The following is a 23,866-nucleotide window of genomic DNA, read 5'->3' as shown; positions in this document are numbered from 1 at the left end:
CTCAGAGCATGCAATGCACATAATAAATACCAAGGCCAGGAAAGGAGCAAATGTTTCTGCCATTGGAAATTATGTTTCCTGAGCTCTGCTTTGAAAAGTGCAGGAGGAGGGGAGAAACACACCATTTTCCAGTTCATTTTCCCTCCATGTTCTTCTGTTTGGTGAGTCTCATCAGCTTGAACATAATTTCCAAGGCAATGCTTTCATCCTGTGACTTCTCCCTTTTGTCCTGAGGACCAAAGAAGAGAGGTCAAGTCTGGAAACGCAAGGCCATGCCCTGAGACCTGGGACTCCGAGGCATGAGTCCCTTTTTCTCCTAGTTCCTTTGAGTTCTTTATGTTCTGCTACCTTCTGGGTCCTCATTCAGAACAAAAACCCTTTCACTCTGACTCTCTATAGTGCGGGGATTCAACTTTTAACTTCCCTGTTATGAAATCCTGGGATCTGCAGTTCAGGGAGGGCTACTCAGTCAGAGTCTGAGATCTGAAGTGCTTCGCCAAACTACAAATCCTTGGATTCAACAGGGCGGTCCTTGAATAGTTAACAGTGGAATCGCAGCACTATAATCATGTAGTGTAAAAGAACCTTTGGAATTTGTACTTCAGCGTGAGGTTTTGGGATGGCTAAGACGTCTAAATATCCCCACCTTAACTGCAAATCCCAGGTTTCCATATGACACAGCCATGGCAGTGAAAGTGGGATTATAGGGTGATAAGTGTGTAATGCAAAAGGGTCCCCAAACATGCACCACTTCAGAGAATTCGTAGGTTTGCCAGAGTGAAAACTGGAGAGAGCTTTTGCACCTTGAATACAAGAAAATTTCAACAGATCCTGCTTGTCTTGCAACCAGGTACCAAGCAATGCCTGCTGACATTCCCTCTTCTACACAACCATTGAAGATACAGTTTTCGCTCTGGGAACCCTAAAACTTGCAAGGTGTTTTGGCATCTCCGGGGTTCCGTTTTTCTCTTCCTTTTCCTCCTTCTTCGTCTCCCACTCTAGATATAAAACACTGCTGTGTTAATTCTCTCCCCCCATGAGCTTGTCAGCATCACAGCCAGATGAGGCCGGTGCTGATGAACTGGAGGTCTGAAGCATCATCAAGAGTGACAAATCAATAGCAATTTATGCCTCTTTTGAGCTTGGCAGACCAAGGCTGGGAGGCGGCAGATGAAGTGCGGGTGGGAAGAGACAGAATGTTCCAGCATCATTGAAAAATGCCTCCCCCGGGTCCTCCAGAGACAAGGAGGAGGAGGAGGAGGAGGCAAATGGACGAAAGCTCAAGGGAAAGGTGCTGGACTTGCCTGGAGCCTGTCTGGATGTTGTCCCCGATGCTAGCTCTTAGGAGTCTTACACTCTCCCCATTCTCCTCTTCCTCATTCTTCTATACCCTCCAGCTGTCCCAATTTGGCAGGGATCAGTCCTTGTTCATCCTCTGCCGTCCCACTTTCCCAGCTGTTTTTACAATGTCCCGGTTTCTCTCTCATCCACCAACTTTCCTCTGTCGTCCTCAGCTTATTTGAATTGGTGCAAACTGAATGTGAACATATAGTCTGCATTCAATTGATCCGACAGGAAGGAAAGGAAAAAAGAAGCAAGTGGCAAGACCATTATTTCTTTTCCACCCGTATATTAACATATTTTCAAATGTAGAGATCTTGTAGCACCTTTGAGACTAACTGAAATAAAAAAGTTGGCAGCGTGAGCTTTCGTAGACTTAGGAAATAGACTGAAGTCTAGGAAAGCTCCTGCTGCCAACTTCTTTCTTTCACTTAGTCTCAAAAGTGCTCCAAGATCTCTCTACGTACTGATCCTACAGACTAACATGGCTATATCTTTGTATTCTACAATTTCAGATCACAGTCAAGTTGTGTTTTTCTTGCTTTCCTTCGGCGGTTTGACGTTTCTTAGTTAATTTTTCTATCGGAGCTAGTTGCCATATCTTATTAGACCCGGTCATCCCAAATCCTCCCTTTCAATCTATCCCAAAATTGAGTGATGGCCAATCTTGCAGCTACTAATAAATAACCAATTAAGAGTTTGGGAGAAACCTTTGCAATGCCTCCTTGAAAAAAAGCCCAGGAGGCCTGCTTCCGGAGTCTTTTTGTAAGATGCTGGCGAATCGCATTATTTATTTCAGAAAAGATTGCATCCCACAATTTAGACTTTCAGATACTTTACTACAGAGACAGCCAAGGGATTCTATATCAGGGGTATCATGAACCTCCTCAGGTTCTTTGGTCAAAGTAAAAAAGCTGATAGGATGAGAATCAGCCCATTTGAAATGTGGTGCTGGAGGAGGAGAGTTTTGCAGATACACTAAGATTGCCAAACAACCCAAATAAGTGGGTTTTCAAAGAAAGCGGGCCTGAATTGTTGCTAGAAACCAAACTGACTAAATTCAGGCTGTCGTATTTTGGACACATCATGACACAATGGCTACATCTGCACTGCAGAAGTAATGAAATATGACACTAGTTTAACCGCCATGGCTCAATGCTAAGGGATTTTGGGATTTGTAGTTTTGTGAGATACTTAGCCTGGTGCCACAATAAACTATAGATCCTAGATTTCCATAGCATTGAGCCACGGCAGTTAAAGTGGTGTCAAACTGCATTAGATGTTCCATCTTTATATACCAAATGGTCAGAGGATCTTACTGCTTTAGCGTTGCATGTATAGATGCAAGTTTCAAGAAAATATGCTTTGGGAATATGGTCAGCTCATATAAATCTACATGCCTGTCTTTGCCCTTATCCAATCTATTTCTCTTCCCACCTTTTCCCTTTCATTATATATACATACACACACAGTTTAAATTTCTTCCACCACAGTTAAACCTAATACTAAAACTATGGGAATAAAAGCAATGTTCCTGGTGTGTTGTTGTTGTTATGTGTCTTCAAGTCACTTGAGCAACACTAAGCTAAACCTATCACAGGGTTTTCTTGGTAAGGCTTTTCAGAGAGGGTTTGTCATTGCCTTCCTCTGAGGCTGAGAGAGTGACTTCCCCAAGACAATTTAGTTGGTTTTTCAAGGAGGAATTTGAACCCAGAATCCTAGTCCAGCACTCAAACCACTACACCATGCTGGCTCCCACATGTGTATTTTACCCATTACCAATTTTATCAACTGTCAATTTTGTCCCAAGAGTGAGAAACCACTCTCAGTAAAGTGACTTTTTATTACTCTCCGCAGATGTTCTTCAGCCAATGCATAGAAATTGCCATTTGTTTTAAGACCTGGGTAGCCCAAAGGCCACAAAAACAGCCCATTGCTCACAGGCTGTACATTCTCCATCCCTGTTTTAAGGGGCTGTGTTGGCTCTGGCAGTGTCCTTTGTGCAAACATTTGACAACCTGCCTTGAAACAGATGGCCAGGCCATCCGTCACCCAAAAGGGACGTTCGTTGACAGAGAGGTAATGGCACGTTCCCAAAAACAAACTTCACCGGAAGAAGTCAACTGGGGAGAGTCCCTCTCGCTCTGTCTCCTGGCCAACCATCACATTAACATTTCATTATTTCATACCATGATTTTACATGACCTGACAAGAGACTTTGGGTGAGTAAAGAGGCGACTGGTTCTCAGTCTGGATTAAGGATGCAGTGAACACCCATAAATATTCCAATCCTAAGGATATTTCAATACGCCCAAGAAAAGGTATCAGCGCCTTAAGAAATCCAATTTATAGGTTAAAGACAGAGTAGTTGTCTGCCTCCTTCCCACCCACACACTCCTATGACTACAGTCCTATTAGCCACGTAACATATGTGTAACATGAGGTTGCTAATGTTTGCAATGATGCATGTAATTTGGAATTATGTGCCTTGAAGTCAACTCTGACTTATGGTGACCCTCTCCTTTGTGGCAAGATTTACTCATAGGAGGTGTGCCCTTGCCTTCCTCTGAGGCTGAGAGAGTGTGGCTATCAGCACCACAGTTTTAAATCACTCACACAGACACATAGGGATCTCAGGCTGCATCTGCACTGCAGAAATAATGCCGTTTGACATCACTTTAACTGCCATGGTTGAATGCTATGGAATTCAGGGAACTGTAGTTTGTTGCGACACCAGGGTTATGTGACAGAGAAAGCAAAATGCCTCTCAAAACTGCACTTCCCAGAATTCGATAGCATTCAGCCACGGAGGTTAAAGTGGTGCCAAACTGCATTATTTCTGCAGTCTGGACGCAGCCTCAGTTTTTCCCACTCAGCCATTTTGGCTCCTAGGAATTTAAAACTACCCAAACAAACGCACCACTTTTTCCTTTTCCTTTTTTCTTTTGGAAACTCACCAAAGAAAAAAAGCAGTGCAAAATTATTGCTTTAATTCACGGAGTACCAGTCTGAAGCAAAGCTTTCCAAATGAACATTTTTTATGAATAAAACTGCAGCCTTTTCCTTCGCCTGGCTCTCCCATTCTCTCACACTAATAAAACTTCCATTTTTTTACATTATGTGGCAGCTGGGGAGAAAGTTTGGGCTGCATCTAAGCAAAGATAGCCCCCCCCCCCCCCCCCCCCGCAATTTATAAAGCAATCAAGGGCTCTGGTTTCATAGAAAATCAGGGCTCTTGATCGCTTTGACAATCTGCCACCAGCTTAGCCCCTACAATTTTGCAACAGGAGAAGAAAAGCGGAAACGGCAATGATAGGCACGGCTGGAGAACTGGGGTTGCCACAACTCCGGCTTTCCAAAAATGGATGTCCATAAAGTAGCCAGAAGGAGAAACCAGGGAGCATTACAGAAACCTGGAAAAACTGGAGGGGTGGCAGTGCCAAAGAAAGGGCCAGATTGGCAACTGGCATTCCTGGTAGTGAATATGGCAAGGTAGGAAAAGGAGAATTTAGGGCACCGATGGAGAAAGTTCCTTTGGGGGGACTACAACTCCCAGGCTGGGGTATCTTAGGAGTTATAGTCCCTTTCAAAATCAAATAAAACAATGTGTTCAGATGTGTTCAGAATAGTACGGTTGCTTGTTACAGCCCCACCGAGACCATAAGCCATGGCCTATTCACACTACAATATTACAACTCTATGGTTCCACTTTAATTGGCTAGATTCCATCCTATAGAATGAAGGGATTGGTAGTTTGATGAGGCACTAGAGCAGCTTGGAGTCTGGGAATCCTGTAAATGCCCCTCCCTAAAACTGCAAATCCCATGATTCCATAAAATGGGACCTATGGCAGTTAAAGTGGAATCATCGGACTATAATTCTGTAGTGTGAATGGGCCCTTGCTCTCTAACCCATGAGACTGGATAGCTTGACCCTTGCTAACAAGGATGTTATGGAATGAGGCTAATATGTCTCTATAGAGTGTACAGAGGCTGGTTGTATGGATGCCCGCATAGTACTACTGTATGTCCATGGTGTGCCTGTCCAAAAAATCCCCTCTCCATGAAAACACTCCATCATGAGAACAAGTTTTTCCTAGACAAACAATGAAAACAAGATGAAATTGGAATAAAAGTTGCTCCCTTCCTTATAACATACTTTCAATTTTATGTGTCAAGAACCCAATACGGCACATCACTGATCGCAAGAAGAGGATGGCTTACTTACACTGTTTCGTCATCCTTGAATTCCAGCTCCCCGCAGGAGTCTTCATAGTCCACACCTCCTCCGTGTGCTGTCCCTTCCACCGTCTGGTAGGGGACCATCACAGTCCCCCGAGCCCCCGAACTACGGATCACCTTGACCTCCAGGGTCCCTTGGCACTCGCTGACTCTCAACAGTTTGTCCTGGAAGGTAAAGATGCCAGCATGGTCATCGTCCAATATGGTTACGGTGGCCACCAAGGGGGCCACAAGCCGCCCCTTGGGGTGGTCAGCCGAGTCCGACTCAAACATGCCCTCAGCATCACCCACACGCAAGTTCAGCAGCCTGACAAAGAAATGCTCATCCTCTTCAAAGATATCATCATCAATGATACCAATCTTCAGTTCCTTCTGGGTTTCGCCAGGCTTGAAGATCAATGTCCCCTCGCTATACTCGTAATCTGAGCCCGCTTTGGCTGAGCCATCCTCCGTCTTGTAATCTACATAGAAGGTGTTGTAAGTATCGCCGCCCTGTTCGCAAGCCACGGTTAAAGTGACTGAGCCACAGTTCTCCAAGCAGTGGTACATGCACGGCTCAAAGAAGATTTTGCTGTAGTTCTCTTCCACTTCTGCCTCTGATGGAACTTCAAGCAGGTTGGCGGACTTCTTGGAGAACTCAGACACATGCTTCTTGAGGATGTTTCCTGCCCCAGTCATCATGCGGGTTGCCTGGATGCGATAGAAAGCTCGGCTTTTCTGCTGGTGCAACAAGGCGTAGTAGTTGGCCATCTCCACCAGCTGTTCCAGTTCTTTGTCTGGGTGCTTCTGTTTAAGGTCTTTCAGGATCTGGATGACTTCTTTGCGGCTCTCATCCAACTCTTTATCCTCTTGGGTGGTGACTGGGAGTGGAGCGACGGAGGCTGCGCTCCCATCGACAAAGACACTCTCTCTATGGTCATTGGCCACAAAGCCTCCATCCATTTCTATCCCTTTGGGGAACTCACCTTCTGTTCCGATTATGATGCCACTGCGTGGGTCAGCCCTGTACCTCTTGTAGACATACTTGTAGAAGAGCAGGCGCTTGTCCGCCATCCAAGCAAAGACGACACAGACGGGAAAGAAGACAAGAGTGAGCAAAGCCTCCCAGACTTGCACGATCCCAGGGGAAAAGACTGCCAAGATCAGGTACAACCAAATGTAGGCAAAGATGCTCCAGGAAGCAGTCACGAAGAAGACTCTCAGGTGCTTGATCCTGCGGACTTCCCCGTTTGGGATGACGTAGACACACACGGCAATGACCACAAACATGTTGAAGGCTGCACTGCCCACAATGGTTCCGGGACCCAACTGACCAGCTTGGAAGTTGTGGCCGCAAACTTCAATGACAGAGAGAAGTATCTCAGGTGCTGATGAACCCAAGGCCATGAGGGTGAGGTTGGAGACTGTCTCATTCCAGATCCTCACCGTGCCAATGCTAGTCTCGCCATTGGATTTGGTGATGGTGATCTCCTTTTCTTTGGAGGTGATCACCTCAATGGATGCCATGAAGCGATCGGCAATGATGGAGACTCCCAGGAACATGTACATCATGGCAACAAAGTAGACAATCGCCCTGGCAGCCTTGTCTCCAAAGGAAGGGTTGTCCGGCTGCCAAACAGGGAGGATCACTCCTGGTTGACACTTGTTGGATCCTTCACAATTGGTGACATTGTCCTCCACTTCAGGTGTGAAGGCTTCAGCCCAGGAGGCATCTTCTGCAAAGAGGACTGAAGCAACCAAAACCTTGGCAAAAGAGCAAGAGGACAGCCACCACCCCCACCGTGATAGCGGCATCCTCCGTGGGTGGTTGAGGCCAACAGGATCTGATCAAGAGAAGAAAAACAAATATGGTGAGTGAAGAGCGAATGGTTCCCTATGCTCCATGATAGCACCATCAAATAGGTGGTGGGCTATTTGGATACCAAGGATCCACTGTACATAGATAAATAAAGGTAAAGGTAGTCCCTTGACATGAATGTCTAGTCATAACTGACTGTAGGAAGCGGTGCTCATCTCCATCACTAAGCCAAAGAGCCAGCATTGTCCAAGGACTACTCTGGTGGTCATGTGGCCAACATGACTGCACCAAACGCTGCTACCTTTCCACTAAAGTGGTATCTATTTATCTAGTTGCATTTGCATGCTTTCAAATTGCTAGGTTGGCAATAGCTGGGACTAGTGACAGGAGCTCACCCCATCATGCGGCACTTTCACATCGAACTGCCAACCTACCGATCATCAGAACTGCATCTTAACCACTAAGACAAAGCATCCTAATACATACATAAATACATACATACATACATACATACATACATACATACATGTTCCTCATTTTGGATTTGAAAACCTGGCCACACTACAATAGTCACCCACCAAAAACTGCACCCCCCCTACAAACAGCACATTTGGACAAGTGAACCAATAGCATGGGCAAGGATTGGAAGGTGGCAAGCGAAGTCTGAGATACTACCATCCTTCACTAAACAGGGATCATTGGAGGATACAGTGACCACTTATCTTTCACCAACTGTGCTACTGGACAAGGACCCACAAGCAGGTCTAGATGTGGTTTTTCAGGGCATTTCTTGACAATTTGATCTCCATGGAACCTCAGAGTTCAAAAGCCTTTCCCTCTGAGCCCCGTTCACGCTTCAATACTAAACTAATACTAAATATTAAATATTAAACCTCTCCACTCTCCTGTGGATTTCTGTGCCATCTTGAAGCATCACTCCCCCACTGCCTCTTGCTCATATTGGGCCCTCCAACAGAACAGATGGATTCTTCTGATAAGAGCCAAGGCACCAGTCTTGTTCCATTCAACCAACTCCTGGGTGGAAAACAAGCAAAATCTATTGCTATTTTTATTCTTGAACAAAACTGAGCTGCAAAAACTAGCATACAGAAGAGGTGCAAGGGAAGTTTTATAATGTTTCTCATCAGTTTTATAATGTATGAATGTAGTGGTCTTAAACTGGTTTTAAAACTTTTTTTGTAAATGTTTTAAATTTGTTGGGCTGGGAGCTGCTTTGGATCTCATCCGGGGAGCATGGCGGCATATAAATAAAGTCAATAAAATTATTTATTATTTACTTGTTTTTATAGGCCCCCTTTCTCTCAAGACCTAAAGAGAGTGAAATGCAAAGGTTATTGTTTGGGGTGATAGCTCCCCAAAGCCTTCGGTCCAGGATGGTGGGAGCTGTAGTCCAGAAAGGTAAGGTAAAAGGGGACACTACTTGGAAACTGTGGAGAAGGGAAAGCGAGAGACCAGAAATAGGTACATATCTCCAGTTTGTGTGTCTCATTTTTGAAATATCACAGGACAAGGGGCTTTCAGTAGTCCCTGATATTCTATCCAACCCATCCCAAAGCCAACAAACACACACAGAGTATAAAACTCCACACGCAAGTGATGGATCTCAGCCAGAGCCTTCTCAAAGTGTGAGAACAGGGAGTTCTTGTATGTAGAGAGGTCTTGTACCACCTTTGAGACTAACTGTAATGAAGTTGGCAGTATGAGCTTTCGTAGACTTCAATCTGCTTCTGCAGATGCATTTAATGGAGTGGAAACCAGGGACAGACACACACACACGCGCACGCGCCATTAGTATGTGACAATGTCAATTCAAATTCAAAATCCTTTGTGCATGGAAATGAAGTAGCAAGTCCAGTTTTACCAAAAGACATTGGGAACTGTCCAAGGGATATCTTGTCTTTGTGTGCTGTGTGCCTTCAAGTCATTTCCGACATATGGTGACACTATCACAGTGTTTTCTTGGCAAGTTTCTTCAGAGGAGGTTTGCCATTGCCCTCCATTGAGGCTGAGAGAGTGTGACTTGCCAAAGGTCACCCAGTGGGTTTTCATGGCCGAGTGGGGATTCAAACCCTGGTCTCTAGAGCCATATTCTAATACTCTGACCACTTTACCATGCTGGTTTCTAACAGAGAGAGCAAGCATACGGCTTTGCCTGGCAGACAAGATGGGCTTATTGAAGCAGGGACTCTGGATCTAGGCAAGACGACAGTCTGGAGAAGAGGCTGGAATGGCTGAGTGGGGAAATGAATCTTACTGTGTTTGCCCTCCACTTGAATAGCCACAATGTCAGCTAAGCTGATTAGACAGTGGCACCAGTCTGGCAATTAGGAAGCTGCCAGGATTCTGCCAACATCAGAGTTTCCATTCATGGGAATGCTCCCAGGAGTCTCCCTAATGATGCGAGGATGATCTCAGACTTGAGAGAGGATTTAGCACTTTTGCATGGGTTTCATCATGGAAGGAAAATAACCTGGGTCACAGGCACCTTCTGCCACTTCTACAGCCACAAACATAGCCTTCGAAACCAGGCACAGGACAGTCTTCCTCAGTGTCGTCATTCACTTGGGAAGATGAAAACCCATGCGCTTGATGGGGGATGCAGAGGCCGAAAGCTAAGGTACCAGTCCAAAGCTGGGGAAGCAAAAGTGATATGTATGGGATTTTTGCACTAAAAACATTTTTCTTCTTTGCACATAAACCTATGTGCAGAAACAGGTTTCCTGCATGTGCACATACACAACCTATTTTCTGTGCAGAGAACACTGCTTCCTATGCAGGAAACCTTTCTTTCTACACAGAGAGCAGGCTTTCTGAAACACACCAAAAATCCTATTTTCTACTTTTTTTCTGCACAGAAAACAGGGTGTTTTTTTTTTTTTTTGCACACAGTTCCCTCCACATGTTTTTCTATGCAAAATAATTCTCAATTCTTCAGGACATTTGGACACACATGGGCAATATTGTGATGGATATTTTGTATATACACATGTATATACACATACTCCTGCCTCATGAGAAACTGCTGGGTCTTTTCTGTTGTAGCTCCACAGTTTGGGAATGCCATTCCCTCTACCCTCCAATAATTGCTTCTCTGCCATCCTTCCAGATGTGAGTTAATGCCATCCAGCACTTGCAAATTTTTCCTTTTTTGTGCACTATGCCTCCCAGAATCCCCCGGCCAACATGGGCAGTGGCATCATCCTTTTTGTTCTAGTTTTTGGACACTGAGCGCTGTAACACATTTTTGCTGCTTTACTTATGACTGCTGCTTTTTACCATGTGTCGAGTTTCCCTTATTTTATGATGTTTTATTCAAGGTTTATGATTCTCGTCTGACAGCTGCAGTTCCTGCTCCAAATCTTGCTTTCGGCTTGACAGGAGGAGAGCTGCACTGAAATGCCACAGGCCAGAGTTGGCAGCGGCTGGTTGTGTGGTTTCCTAGCCGTTTTGCTTTGTCAGCCTCCGAAGTGCTGACGGAGGGCCTCATTAAATCAGGAGGCCTCATTAATCCAGGCAGAATGGGGGAATCCCTCCAAGACCAAGAACAAAAACAGGATGGGAGAGAGACCCAGGTTCTAGCTGCCTAGAAGTGCTCTTGCTGAAACCACCGGACATCTGGGAAGCCAGTCTCAGGTTTGGAAAAGCCTTATTCTCTTTAACTAATGTCACCCTGCAGCCAGCCATATAGTTTGCATACATTACAAAGAAATCCCCAGATCAAGGCTCATTGGACGGCCATCTCCAGCTAGAAGTATCTCACATCAGCAGTAGAATTCAAAGACCATGCCATGCTAGTCTGGAAACTCAGGATGCAAAGGGATCTTGCAGCACCTTTGAAACTAACTGAAAGACAGAAGCTGGTAGCATGAGGTTTTGAAAAGTGGAGCCTACTTCTTGAGATGCATTTGGTGGAGTGGAAAGCCCAGGGTGGAGAAATCACCCTGCTTGTGACCCTGGAGCAGAGCTTAAGGAGGTTTTTGGACTCAATTTCCCAGAATCCCCCACCAGCATGGCATGGGGGAATTCTGGGAAGTGTAGGTCAGAATCCTTTAATGTACTGTGGGGACCTCCACTTGTCCCACTGCAATGGTACCAAATATGGGGACCTCTACTCCTACCACTGTGATGGCGCCAAAGTTACTACTACCCTTGAATAGACGTTGCCACCACAGCTACTGTGAGATTTAACTCCACTCCAATAGCAGTAGGAGCAATGTCTGGTTAGTCAAAATAGTCATGGCAGAGGTATATATGCTTCACACTTTCCAGAAATGTGTTGCCTTTTCACTAAAATCAGAAGAGCCAGGTGCAAATGACAGTCCCTTGGAAATGGAGACCCAGTGCTAGAATTGTGCTTTTGTACCAGAATGGAAAACAGAGTTTGTAGTTCTTTTACACTCAGATCCATTCCTGGTTACTCTGAGTCGTTTGCATTTCAGCAGCCAAATTTATTTGGCTGGTGGGCAGGCTGGGAGAACATTTTGTTATTGCTGCTTTTAAGCAACAGAGAGCAAAACAAGGGGGGAAATTGTGATCTATTGCAGATCATCCAGAGCTGTACCAACCAATTCTGACCTTTTCCTCCCCTGCCCACCCCTGGAATAGACAGCGTTGTGCTGGAAAGACAAATGGGGAGGGACTTGTTGTAAAGTGCGTGTAACACACATACACAGCATGTTGTTACAAGGGGGCAAGATGAGGGGATTGCCCACCTCAAATAAGAACCCCCCTATTAAACTTTCCTTCACTTCTCCAATTTCTAGCATTGAAGAGGGTGGGACATTGGAAATCGTTCATGCCTAGTACTCTAAGGAGTTTATCATACTGGGGCTAATATTAAAGAGAGATTAAAGCGCATTTGAAGCATCTTGCAAATAAAGCAAAATAGCGAGTAATTGCATGAATAATTATCACACGCATTTGTGTAAATAAAGTGATATCGGAAATGCATTGTCGTTGAAATCCCAAAAGTAAAAAGGTGCGGGTTAATGTTTCTTTGTGTCAAGTTTAATGGCGGGTTTTGCGCGACGTCATGTGAAATTGTTTTGCAAAATTATGCAGTTTTTCTGTAATATTCATGGATAAGCTCCCGATCTCCTTCATGCAATCAACATTCAGTGTGTTTTGCATTCCTTTAAAAACGTTGCATGTCCTTTTCGGTGGGTGCCTAAACTGTGTTTCTAAATGGTCAACTGAAGTTTTAAGTAACTGTAATGCTAGAAAATAGGGCACTGATGGAAATTTCATTGGGGGACAACAATTTTATTAGGGGAATGCAATGCCTTCATTTTGACCAACACCCCCCAAATAGACATCTCTGCTCATCCCTCTTTCCATCCATCCCTCTTTCTCTGTCACTTTTATGTCCTGGATGAGAATTTTGATTCAAGCCATGACATTTTGCAAACAGATCGAGCCTGAAATCTCTTTGGAAGCCAAGATGATCAAATTGAAGCTGTCGGACTTTGGTCACATCGTGAGAAGGTATGTCTCACTAGAAAAGGCAACAATGCTGGGAAAGGTAGAAGGCAGTAGGAGGAGATGGAGGCCACATACCGGATGGATAGACCCAACCAGGTTGGTCATGGGCACAAATCTACAAATGCAGAGCAGTGGAGGACAGGGGATCTTGGAGATGTCTCATCCATAGGGTTGCCATGAGTCGGGATCAACTTGAAAGCAGTTAACAACAACTACTACATCATCCACAAGGTTCTGAATACTCAGATGACCCCAGATTTAATGCTAGACTTTGAAGGAGCTGGTCAATGTGCTGAACAGCTGGTCTACTCTGGGTATTGTTTCAGATTTTAAAGGAGCCATTCAATGTTCTGATCCTTAGCCTCACAATAGGGTCAGCACCCTTGGATGTTTTCTTTAAAGTCTGGAATAAAAGCCAGGGCCTGAGATGGAAGGCATTGGCCAGCCCAGTGTGCGCCTGAAGAAAGGGCTCTGCCAAAGAGTCGTTTGATAACCTTGTCCAAGGAAAGGACCTCAAAGAATCCTTTGCTAGTGCCTTGAAATCATACCATGATAAAGCTGGAAAGCACATTAAAAGGCCATCCACTCCAACCGCCACACTCAGGTGATGGATGCTTAAGGTCAAGATCTATGCTGGTTTACCAGTCAGGAAGTGCCAAAGGAAGGGGGAAAGGCAGCTCAATACATCAGGTGCCAGCTCTTTTCGTATACTTTAGGATTCCCTGCTGCTGTGGCAGTTTAGCCTCTTAGGGATGCACAAGAGAAATTAGAGCTAGGGGAAAATCTTATCCTTCTTTGGACTATGGTTCCTAGAATCCCCTGGGATACGATAGCACAGCCAACAGGAGAGCAAAAGACGACACAGATGTTTATTGTTTGCAAATCATGATTTATTTCTATAGATGTGCCTTTAAAAAGAATGGCTATAATTTAAACAGAAATGCAATAGAGTTTTCCAGTGAAGACCATGACAACATCAAGAGAGCTGTGCTCCCTTCCCATGCTGCTTTTTGACAGTCCTTCAAAGGGAGAACTGCCATTTTCATGCAATAAAATGTAACGCGGTTCCATTAAAAATCAGAGGAAGCATGCCTATGCCAAGAGAGGATGTCCCTTTGAGTCGAACTGTGGCTGATCTGAAACCTCTTCTTCTATGACCAAGGCAGCTTCCAAGTTACTGAATGAGGCCATCTCTCCCAAACCAACCTGAGCATCCAACCAAGCCATGTCTTTAAGATCTGGCCATCTTTGACTAAGTTCCAGAATTAATGATGGATTGATCTGATTTATTAATAAGGTTTTTTGGTTGAGAGAGAGAGAGAGAGAGGAGGGAGACATAAGAAAGAAAGAAAGAAAGCAAGCAAAAGGAAAGAAAGAAAGAAAGCAAAAGGAAAGAAAAGGAAGGAAGAGAAGGGAAGGGAAAGAGGAAGAAAGACATGTTTCATTTCTATCTTGCCCTGTGCCTACTCTTACCTCCACCTTATAGTATACCTCTGCCGTTTCCTAACGATGAAAAACCTTTAATTATCTCAAAGCTCTTATTTTCATTTCATTTCAAAGCCCAGCTCCAGCGGTGCCATTTCAGAGGGGACTGGAGTGGGAGGATAGGGAAGAGATGTTTTTTAAAAGGAAAGGGGTAGGTTTGGCATCTATATTTGGGGACCTATTTTTGGGTTTATTTAAGATTGCAAAAAAGAAAAACTTAAAAGGCCTGTGCATTCAGGGCCTCGGCTGCGGTTACGTTTTGAAGCCTTCATAATAGCTGCAGCAAGGGTCTCCATCTAGGTCAAAAAGTTCCCCCACTGTGTGAAAAGAAGAGATATTTGACGATTTGACATACAGAGATGGGCCTATTTATTCCCAGAGGTAGGTAATATTCCTTTTTTAAAAACCTATAGCTCCCAGAAACATCCCTAGGCAGACAACAGAAGCTGCAATCCAACAGGTTTTTGAGGGTCCCATGTTCCCCCATCCCCAGTATATTGCCAAAGAGATAAATAGGGAGTTAATCTATTAAGGTCCAAAACACACTGCAGGAATAATCCAGTTTGAGACTGTCTTAACTCTCCTGGCTCAATGCTAGGGAATCCTGGGAATTGTAGTTTATTGTGGCACCAGAGCTCTCCGACAAAGAAGGCTCAATGTCTCCCCAAACTACAGCTCCCTGAATTGCCTAGCATTGAGCCAGGACAGTCAAAGTGGTCTCAAACTGGATTATTTCTGCAGTGTATTTTGGATTTAAGGGCTGCTTATTGGTATATAGTATTGGGCAATATACATATGTATATATGTTTGTATATAATATGTCCAAGAGTTTTCTTGGTAAGATTTATTCAAAGTCGGCTTAGCATGACCTTCTTCTGCAACAGAGAGGTCCTCCAGTTGGTGAGATCTGAGTGGGGGTTCAAAAGCGCCAAGGGTGCATCTACACTGTGGAAATAATGCCATTTGACACCACTTTAAGTGCTGCCGCTTCTTCATATGTAACCCTGAGGTTTGTCGTTTGACCAGGTCTTTAGTCTTCTCTGCCAAAGCTTGCCTGTCCTCACAAAACTACAAATCCCAGGATTCTGTAAGATGGAGCCACAGGAGCTAAAGTGGTCTCACGTTGCATTATTCCTACAACAAAGATGCACCCCTAGTTTTTAACAGTCCAAGCCTGACACTCAAACTACTAAACCACACTGGCTCATGTTAGTCATAGACAATGAGACATACCTTTAATATTCAAGCATGGCTATGCCAGCCTTTAAATAACATGGCCTGCAGCCAGGAAAGTGTGTCACGCTTTTTCACCGGGACCCAAGATTAATATGGGTGATACACTTGGCTCAAAATCGATTTCCGTTCCCGGAGTGTATTCCCGAGAGACAGTGTGGGGTAGTGGTTTGAGCACTTGACTAGGACTCTGGAGACCGGGGTTCGAATCCCAGCTTGGCCGTGGAAACCAACTTAAGCAACTCTCAGCCTCAGAGGATGGCAATGCCAAAAACCCCTCTGAAGAAATTTGCCAAGAAAACCCCATAATAGGGTTGCCTTAGGTTTGCCATAAGTTGGAAATGACTTGAAAGCACACAACAACAATGACACCAAACCACTGCGATAAACTGATCAGTTCAGACAACTTTGGACAAGAGGAGAAATTGAAACAGGCACACACCAAAGCCTTTTCCATACCTTAAAAAGGAAAAACAAGCAAACACAGACATATCTGTGTCAAACACAGACCTAGAGAGAACACTTCTCTAGGCATTTGTAGGTCCTCCAGTACAATTCCATGGTCAATGTATAGCAGATCTTGACCATAGTATTGCCCTGGAGGATCTAGAGATTCCTAGAGAGAACACTTCTCTAGGCATTTTGTAGGTACTCTAGTGCAATTTCATGGTCAACCTCTTGCAGATGTTGACTGAAGTGTTGCTTAGGAGGATCTAGATAGGTTCTGCCATTGCCATCCTCTGAGGCTGAGAGAGTGTGAGTTGCTCAAAACCACCCATGACCAAGCCAGGATTCGAACCCAGGTCTCCCAGTGTCCCAATCCAACACTCAAACCACTCCACCCTGGAACGCTACATCTGTGAAAACAGGCTCATCCGCACCTGCCTCCTCCAAACATGAGCTCCTCTTGCTAGTGTTGCCGCGGTCTCCTCCGCACATAGCAACAACACTGTTCCCGTAGCAACCAGGCTATAAAAAGGATGCTCAACTCGGGAATACAGAAAGGAAGAGAAATAGAAGTTGATCAGGGACCGTGGCTGGCTCTGGAGGATGAGCCGAGTTGCCTTTTTGGAGCCGAGCGGCTGGCTTTGGGGCGAATGGCAGCTGCTGGGTGGGAAGGAGAGCAGTTGGAAGAGCTTGGCTCTTGGTAGCCTTTTCATCAAGGCATTGGCATCACTGGAGAAGTTGGCGCTATGGCATGCAACCTCCTTGGACTCCTATATATATATATATATGCGCGATCTAGGGAGGCCTGTGAAGAGTGCCCTACAGGATGGTTGCTATCATGCATCTCAGGCCATATATATATGCACACACACACACACACACACACACACACACACACACATATATATATATATATATATATATACACACACACACACACACAGAATCAAAGAACTGGAAGGGACCCAAAGAATCACCTAGTGCAGTGGTTGCCAAACTTTGGTCCTCCAGATGTTTTGGACCTCTCCCAGGATCCCCAAACCATTGGCCAAGCTGTCTGTGGCTTCTGGGAGTGGAAGTCCAAAACACCCGGAGAAGCAAAGTTTGGAAACATTGATCTAGTCTAACCTCTTCCAGAGCAGGAATCCACAGCTCTTGCTTTCCCGACAGATGGATATCCAACCTCAGTTTCAAGATCTCCAGCAAAGGAGAATCTACCATATTCTGAGAGGGTTCATTCCATTATAAAATGCGTCTTACTATTAGGACGTTTTTCTGAATCTTTAATCATAATTGCTTTTTGAAAAACATCTGCCGCCGTTCTCTTTGTTCTTCCATTTAACCCTATTGATTTGATGCTAGACATAACCCTGACATATATTCTGATCAAGTATGGCACATGAATGATCTTGAAAGAGAGAGAGAGAATTAGATTAGATTAGATTAGATCAGACTAGACTAGGTTTAACTAGATCAGATCAGATAGATATTCCTGATGCTGTCTCCAGCATGTTTTTAAACACCCCTCCAACCAGGACAGAGGAAGAAAGGGAACCGATCGTATCGTAAAGTGAAGTGCGTTGCTTGTTTGTGGTCTGTTTTTAGACTGCCCTAGATCCTGGAGCAACAATCCTAGATCATAAATAATTTTGTTGTTGTTGTTGTGTGCCTTCAAGTCCTTTCCAATTTATGGCGACACAAAGGCGTTTTTTGCTGCAATTGTCTTTCTACACAATTGTTTCTGATATTACAACATTAAAACAAATGGTTCTGGCTTTCATAAGATCATTTTTAAAGGGAGCAACAACAACACAAAGGACTGGTTGGGCCATTAAAATGTCTGAAAGAACAGGGAAGCTTTTCCTTGGCACCAGAAGTCTGCAGAGACCGTGCCAGTCACACTTCTGTGCCACAATTGGGGCACCAGAGAAAGAGATAGTTCCTTTTGGCATTATTGATGATGATGATGATGGCCAATATCCTACATCCTACAAGAGAGAGAAGTACGAGAGACTAAAAGCTACCATACAAAACCTGCTGTTTGTTGTGTGTCTTCAAGTCATTACCAACTTATGGCAACCCTAAAGCGTAACCATCCTGGGGTTTACTTGGCAGGATTTGGTCAAAGGAGGATTGCCAATGCACTTCCCTGAGGTTGTGAAGATGTGACTTACCCAAAGTCACCCATTGGGTTTCGTGGCCGAGCTGGGAATCAAACCCTGGTCTTGAGTCACAGTCCAACACTCAGAGCACTATGCCTCACTGTGTCATCTAACATACAAAAATTACAAGCAAACAACAACAATCCTAACATAGGCCAAAATGCTGACAAAAACCATCAAACACTTTGACTTCCACCTCCACCACCATATTCCCCTATTACTAGACTTCCTTTAATTCATGCTACACAAAGATGCTACAATAGAAGCAAACTCAGGTCCAAAACACACTGCAGAAATAATCTGGTTTGAGACCAGTTGGAGATCTGAGCCTGAGAGGAGGGCAATGGCAAACCCTCTCTGAAGAAACCTGCCCAGAAAACCCCATGATAGGGTCGCCATACGTTGGAAATGGCTTGAAGGCACACAACAACAACAACAACAACAACAACAACAAGGAATCCTTCAGCCACAGTCCAGAGAAAGCGATTTCCCCAAACTCTGTGCAGAGTTTCCCATCTGAGAAATGGTCCCCTTGCAAGATCACAAGAAGGGAAAGAGATCTACCAACCTCAGGATAGCTACTGGTGGTAAGAGTGGAGCACCAGGAGGAGACTTGAACCCGCGTCATCTCACGCAGTGGCTGCCAGAGGTTGTCCGGCGCATCAAGGGGACTTAGCGGGAGTCGAGAAAGTGCCTAGCACTGTCACCCTCCTAGAAGGGGAACACCAGGAACCCTTTTCTCCAACACAAACATTCCTGTAATTAACGTAATCGCCTCATTAACTCTATCTGGGCGAAACACCAATTAAAACATCTGGGAGGTTCATTCTACCAAAGGACAACAATGGGCCTCTGTTAACGTTTCTTCCTCTTTCCAATTGAGGGTTTGGAGCTTTTTAATAGCTGCTTGAAGCTGATTTGGGTGACTAACGCACACACAGGCGCATAGGCGCACTTGTAGGCACAAATGGGCTGGAAATCCAGACGGTTGCCTTACAGTGCTGAGGCTAAGGCCCACCTGGAGAAAGAATTAGGGGAAGAAGATACTTGTCCCAATACTAATTAATTCCTAAACCAATTACTAAACTAATTAATTAACTATTTCCCCTCCTTGCTCACAGTGTCAAACACAAGACGGCTTGAAAATATTTAATATATGTGAATTTCACACCTTGATTTTGTCATTTTATATAAATATACCATTTTAGTCTGTCATTGTATATAATGGGACTTGAGCATCCATGGTTTTTGGAATTTACGAGGGTCCTGGAACCAAACCTCAGTGGATACCAAGGGCCCACTGTACTGTACTTTTAATGGTAGTATAAAATAGGGGATTGGAGCAAGTGTTGCTCATCATTCAACCAGATAGTAAGCAACGCTTGCTGGAATTCCCTCCTCTGAACAATCATTAAAGGTTTAGGAGCCTTCTTTAGTGTTCACTCTGGCAACCCTAAGAATAGCCTTGCATTCCATTCAAAACCAGACATACAGTTATCTGTACAGGTTGAGGCTTCTTTATCCAAAATGCCTGGAACCAGAAGTGTCTTGGATTTTGGAATATTTGTACATACTTCATAAGATATCATGGAGATCGAATTCAAGTCTAAACACAGAATTCATTTGTGTTTAATATATACCTTGTAAACCTAATATTTTATACTTAACATTTTAAAATAATGTTGTGAAGGAAACAAACTTTGTGTGCACTGAACTATCGGAAAGCAAAGGCGTCACTATCTCAGCCACCGATGAGAAGAGTTTGGGGTTTCGGAGTACTTGGATTTCAGAAATCCTGGATAAGGGAGATCCAACCTGCTCTTATGTCACCAACTGGATTGCAGCCAGGTTCTCCAAGGACCAAAGGTATCTGTAAACACAGATGTCTCACATTCACACTTTAAAGCTTTTAATCTACATTACAGGATTTTGTTGAGAGGGGTAAAGTCTGCAAGCAGCTGAGCAAATTTCCCCCAGCTTTTATTAATTGCCATTAAAAAAAACACCCGCCTAATGAATGATTTAGCACTAAGAAAAACTGTCTTCTTGCTCCCTGCCGAAGCCTCAAAGAGACATCTTCACTGAGGTTTCGCACCCCCCGTATTTATTTAATTTTAATGATTGATCAATTAAAAGCCAGACAGTTAATCTATAAAAAGAATGGGTTGACAGCCTTAGTTAACTTGTTTTACATGTTGTTCTGGGCCCAAGGCTACACAGCTACATTTCATGGCATCAGCTTTCTTGCTTAGACAGACACCTACCTCAAGGCATACTAAGAGTCTTTAATGTACCACAGCTAGCCACAACTCAGGATATTTTGCTCCTCCAGGTCGAAATTAACTCTTACATCCCTGGTACCGACTTGCAAGGTTAGGCCTTGCCTTTTTCTGGTTTTACCCCCAAGAGACATTGCATAGACTCCGACAGGCTCTTGCTCTTTAATCTGATCACCTAACAGACCGGTAACAATGGTCTCCTTTAGAGATTGTTTGAAATCATCAAAAGAGCTCTGTTGGATCCCACCAAGGCCTGACAGCTCTTGCGTGGATAAAAAGATGCCTCTAAAGAAGTTTGCAAGCAGGACATGAATGTAAAAGCTCCCTCCCAACTCAGTTCCCCAATAACTGCATTCAGAAGAATATTGGTCCTAATGGGGGAAAGATTATTGAGCCGCTGGAGCAATCGTTACTACAGTATTCTCAAATGTGTGCAAAGCGATGATCCTCAGAAGATGGAGTAGTGAATTCCACAATCCAATGACTCTTTCTCTTAACTAACCTTGAGTTAGTGAACAAGAATACAATGCAGATACAATGTTGTTGATACATGCCTTCGAGTCGTTTCCAATTTACGGCCAACTGGGGCAAAAAGACTGAAGATGCTAACTCCGCACCTTTCCTGCATCACGTTTTGGGAGACATTGCAAGCTGACATGCCTGGGACCTCTATTTACTCAAGCAGCCCAGAAGACAAAGCTCTGGATTAGGGATAAGAAAGCATTATCAAGCATTGCAGTATTGTCCGACGGAAAGAGAAAGGATTATACACACAGTTCAGTTTAATTTCAAACGACGGAGTGCCCAGGCGGGTGGGATTAATGCCCATTTGACTCACCAACCAAAGGGGGGGAGGCAAAGAAGAGAGGGAGGAATTAGTCAAAATTAAATGGCTCTTTTCCTCATTAATTTGCAGGCTGGCTTCCAAAGTGGATTGGGAATTAGCAAGGGCTCATTAAAGAGGCGTGGAGCTTAATACCCTCCGACAGACACAGCAGGACGCTCCGCACTGGAGAAATGGACAGCTTTGCAAGGCTTGGGCCAGAGGTGAAAGTGTTTTCCTTTCTCATCCCGGGTGATTGTTGCAAATGACCACAGAGGAGTCTCTGGGAATCTCCTTGCGCAACGGAAGACCACAGTGCGGAACCACCCACAATCGATGCTGACAATATCTTCCAAACCATTGCTTTTCCTGTAGGGTTCCCAAATCTGAAGTCCTGGCCTGGATGCTATACTCCAGTCCTCAGGGCAAAGGGAGGAATCGGAGGGCAAGAGTGCCATCTTGAAAAGTGTCGGTCACTCTCGACATTTTCTCATGGGTAAGCCTTGGTGTCTTTTATCTAAGAGCCATACTCTGTGCCATTGCGGGTGATGCTTGTTGCTTGATGGCATCACCAAAGATGTCCCTTATAACATCCTCCTTATATCATCACCAGACCCTGGCTCCTTTAACACTGCAAGGGATCATTCCTAGGTTTCAGGATTTGAACCTGAAATATCAGGACCTGGGATAGGCCTGACCTGGCAACCCTGCATTTTCTGTCAATCTGTGATGCAAAATATAGTACTGATATTTCCACTCTCGAACGCATGCCCTTGCAGACAATGTATCCGCCTGGTTATATGGATATTGCCCCCATTATAGGGTTGCCAACACAGAATTATCCTAGGAAATTGCAGGGCCCAAACATGAGACCTAGGGATGGCCTTTTGTGATGGTACAGGAGATGGGGCCTTATACTGTTCCAAGGGGCAGCCCCTGGCAATGCCCTGAAGCAGGATACGTTAAGCCTCAATCACATAAAGGAAGCCAACTTTGTAGCAACTTGGGGTGCATCGGCACGGGAGAAATAATGCAGTCTGACACCACTTTAAGTGCTGTAGCTCCATCCTTTGGAGTACTGGGATTTGTAGTCTGGTGAGGCACCACCACTAAAGACCTTGCGGAACTACAAATCCCAAGGTTCCGTAGGATGGAGCTACAGCACCTAAAGTGGTGTCCAGCTGCATTCTTTCTACAGTGTAGTTGCCCCCTTGGTATCCATTTTAAATTGAATTTTCAAGTATTAATCCAGGTTACTGAGGAACAGGAGGCAGAAGATGGTGCCAATGTGTTGATCTCCTCTTTCTGGGATCTCACTTGGCTGCAGATGAGGCAAGAGAATGCTGGGCAAGATGGATCTTTGGTTTGATCCAACACAGCGCTTCTTATTGTATAGTGCACTGTTGTTTTGGGGAGGGAGATTTGGCCATAGCTGCTCAAGTCTTCAGTTTTCTGCCCCATTTCTCATGTCTGGTCAAGCTCTTCAGGACACTTGGGAAGGCTGCACAACACCCATTTTACATTTTTTTTAAAAATGATGTACGGATGAAGAAATGGGGGAAACCAGCCCGAAGCGACATGCTATAACATTAAATGCATCTGAATCTGCACTAGCTATCAATCTGGGTGAGTCCAGAGAGAAATAGCTGGTGACACATGATGTGTCTATAATGGCTACTAGCAGCCCTATGGAAGCCAGATGTAGGGGCTTCCGGAACTAAGTTTATGGCTCTTTTCTACTACTCTTCTTCTGCTCTGATCACCTGAAAACATCAAGTGTCATTATTTTTTCCTTTTTATCTAATTACCAGCTCTGCGGAGTAGTTGCTCCCTTCCCTTAGACACGACCTCTGTGCCAATCCGCTGCACTCTGCCAGTAAAAATACCCAATGTTCTTCCAGATGCGTCATAAACACATCTACTGCATACAAAAAAGAAGTGGAATTAGGAGCCAGAGAAGAGGCGCTGGTTTCAACGCCACTTCTCCAGGATTGCCAGAAAGTGCAGGTTTAGTCTAGGCTGTGTGTACGTGTGTGTGTGTGTGTGTGTGTGTGTGTGTGTGTGTGTAAAACCTCAAGACGCCAGGCAATTTACAACAACCCCATGAATTTCATTGGGTTTTCTTAGGCAAGGAATACTCAGAGTTGGTTTTGCCAGTTCCACTTTAACTGCCTTGGCCTTGGGTTGGCAAAAACTGGTCTGAATGCAAAAGACGAATGGTTGAGAAGAGTATAGTCACAATACCTTATGGGTATTGGTGCACCAGGCTGCTTCAGTTCCAACTTTAATATAAGATGCATCTGCACTGCAAAAATAATCCAGTTTAACATCACTTTAACTGCCCTGACTCAGGGCTAGGAAATCCTGGGAATTGTACAGTGGGTCCTTGTTATCCGTTGGGGTTTGGTTCAACTAAGGATCCCCATGGATAACAACATTTGTGGATGCTCAAGTCCCATTAAATACAACAGCACACTAAAATAGTGCTACTTACATAAAATGGAAAATCAGGGTTTGCTATTTGGAATGTAGACTTTGGGGGAATATTTTCAAGC

General features: G+C 44.5%; 1 protein-coding gene across 3 annotated transcripts in view; it reads right to left on the bottom strand.

The window, feature by feature from the left end:
• Positions 1–23,866, bottom strand: part of SLC8A2 (solute carrier family 8 member A2) — a 68,130-nt gene that overhangs the window by 38,310 nt on the left and 5,954 nt on the right. For all 3 annotated transcript variants that reach the window (XR_016271826.1, XM_089478476.1, XM_089478478.1), the window contains exon 2: positions 5,569–7,405. Coding sequence is in view for 2 of the 3 variants with exons in the window: in XM_089478476.1 (XP_089334602.1) it covers positions 5,569–7,376 (1,808 nt within the window). In the remaining variant the exon portion in view is untranslated. The remainder of the gene's footprint in view (positions 1–5,568; positions 7,406–23,866) is intronic.

The sequence above is a fragment of the Sceloporus occidentalis genome, unplaced genomic scaffold (genome assembly GCF_023333645.1).
Source record: "Sceloporus occidentalis isolate IW3139 unplaced genomic scaffold, rSceOcc1.0.p SCAF_13, whole genome shotgun sequence".
NCBI lineage: Eukaryota > Metazoa > Chordata > Lepidosauria > Squamata > Phrynosomatidae > Sceloporus > Sceloporus occidentalis.
Note: the sequence above shows the minus strand (reverse complement) of the source record. Positions and strands in the feature narration are given on the sequence as shown.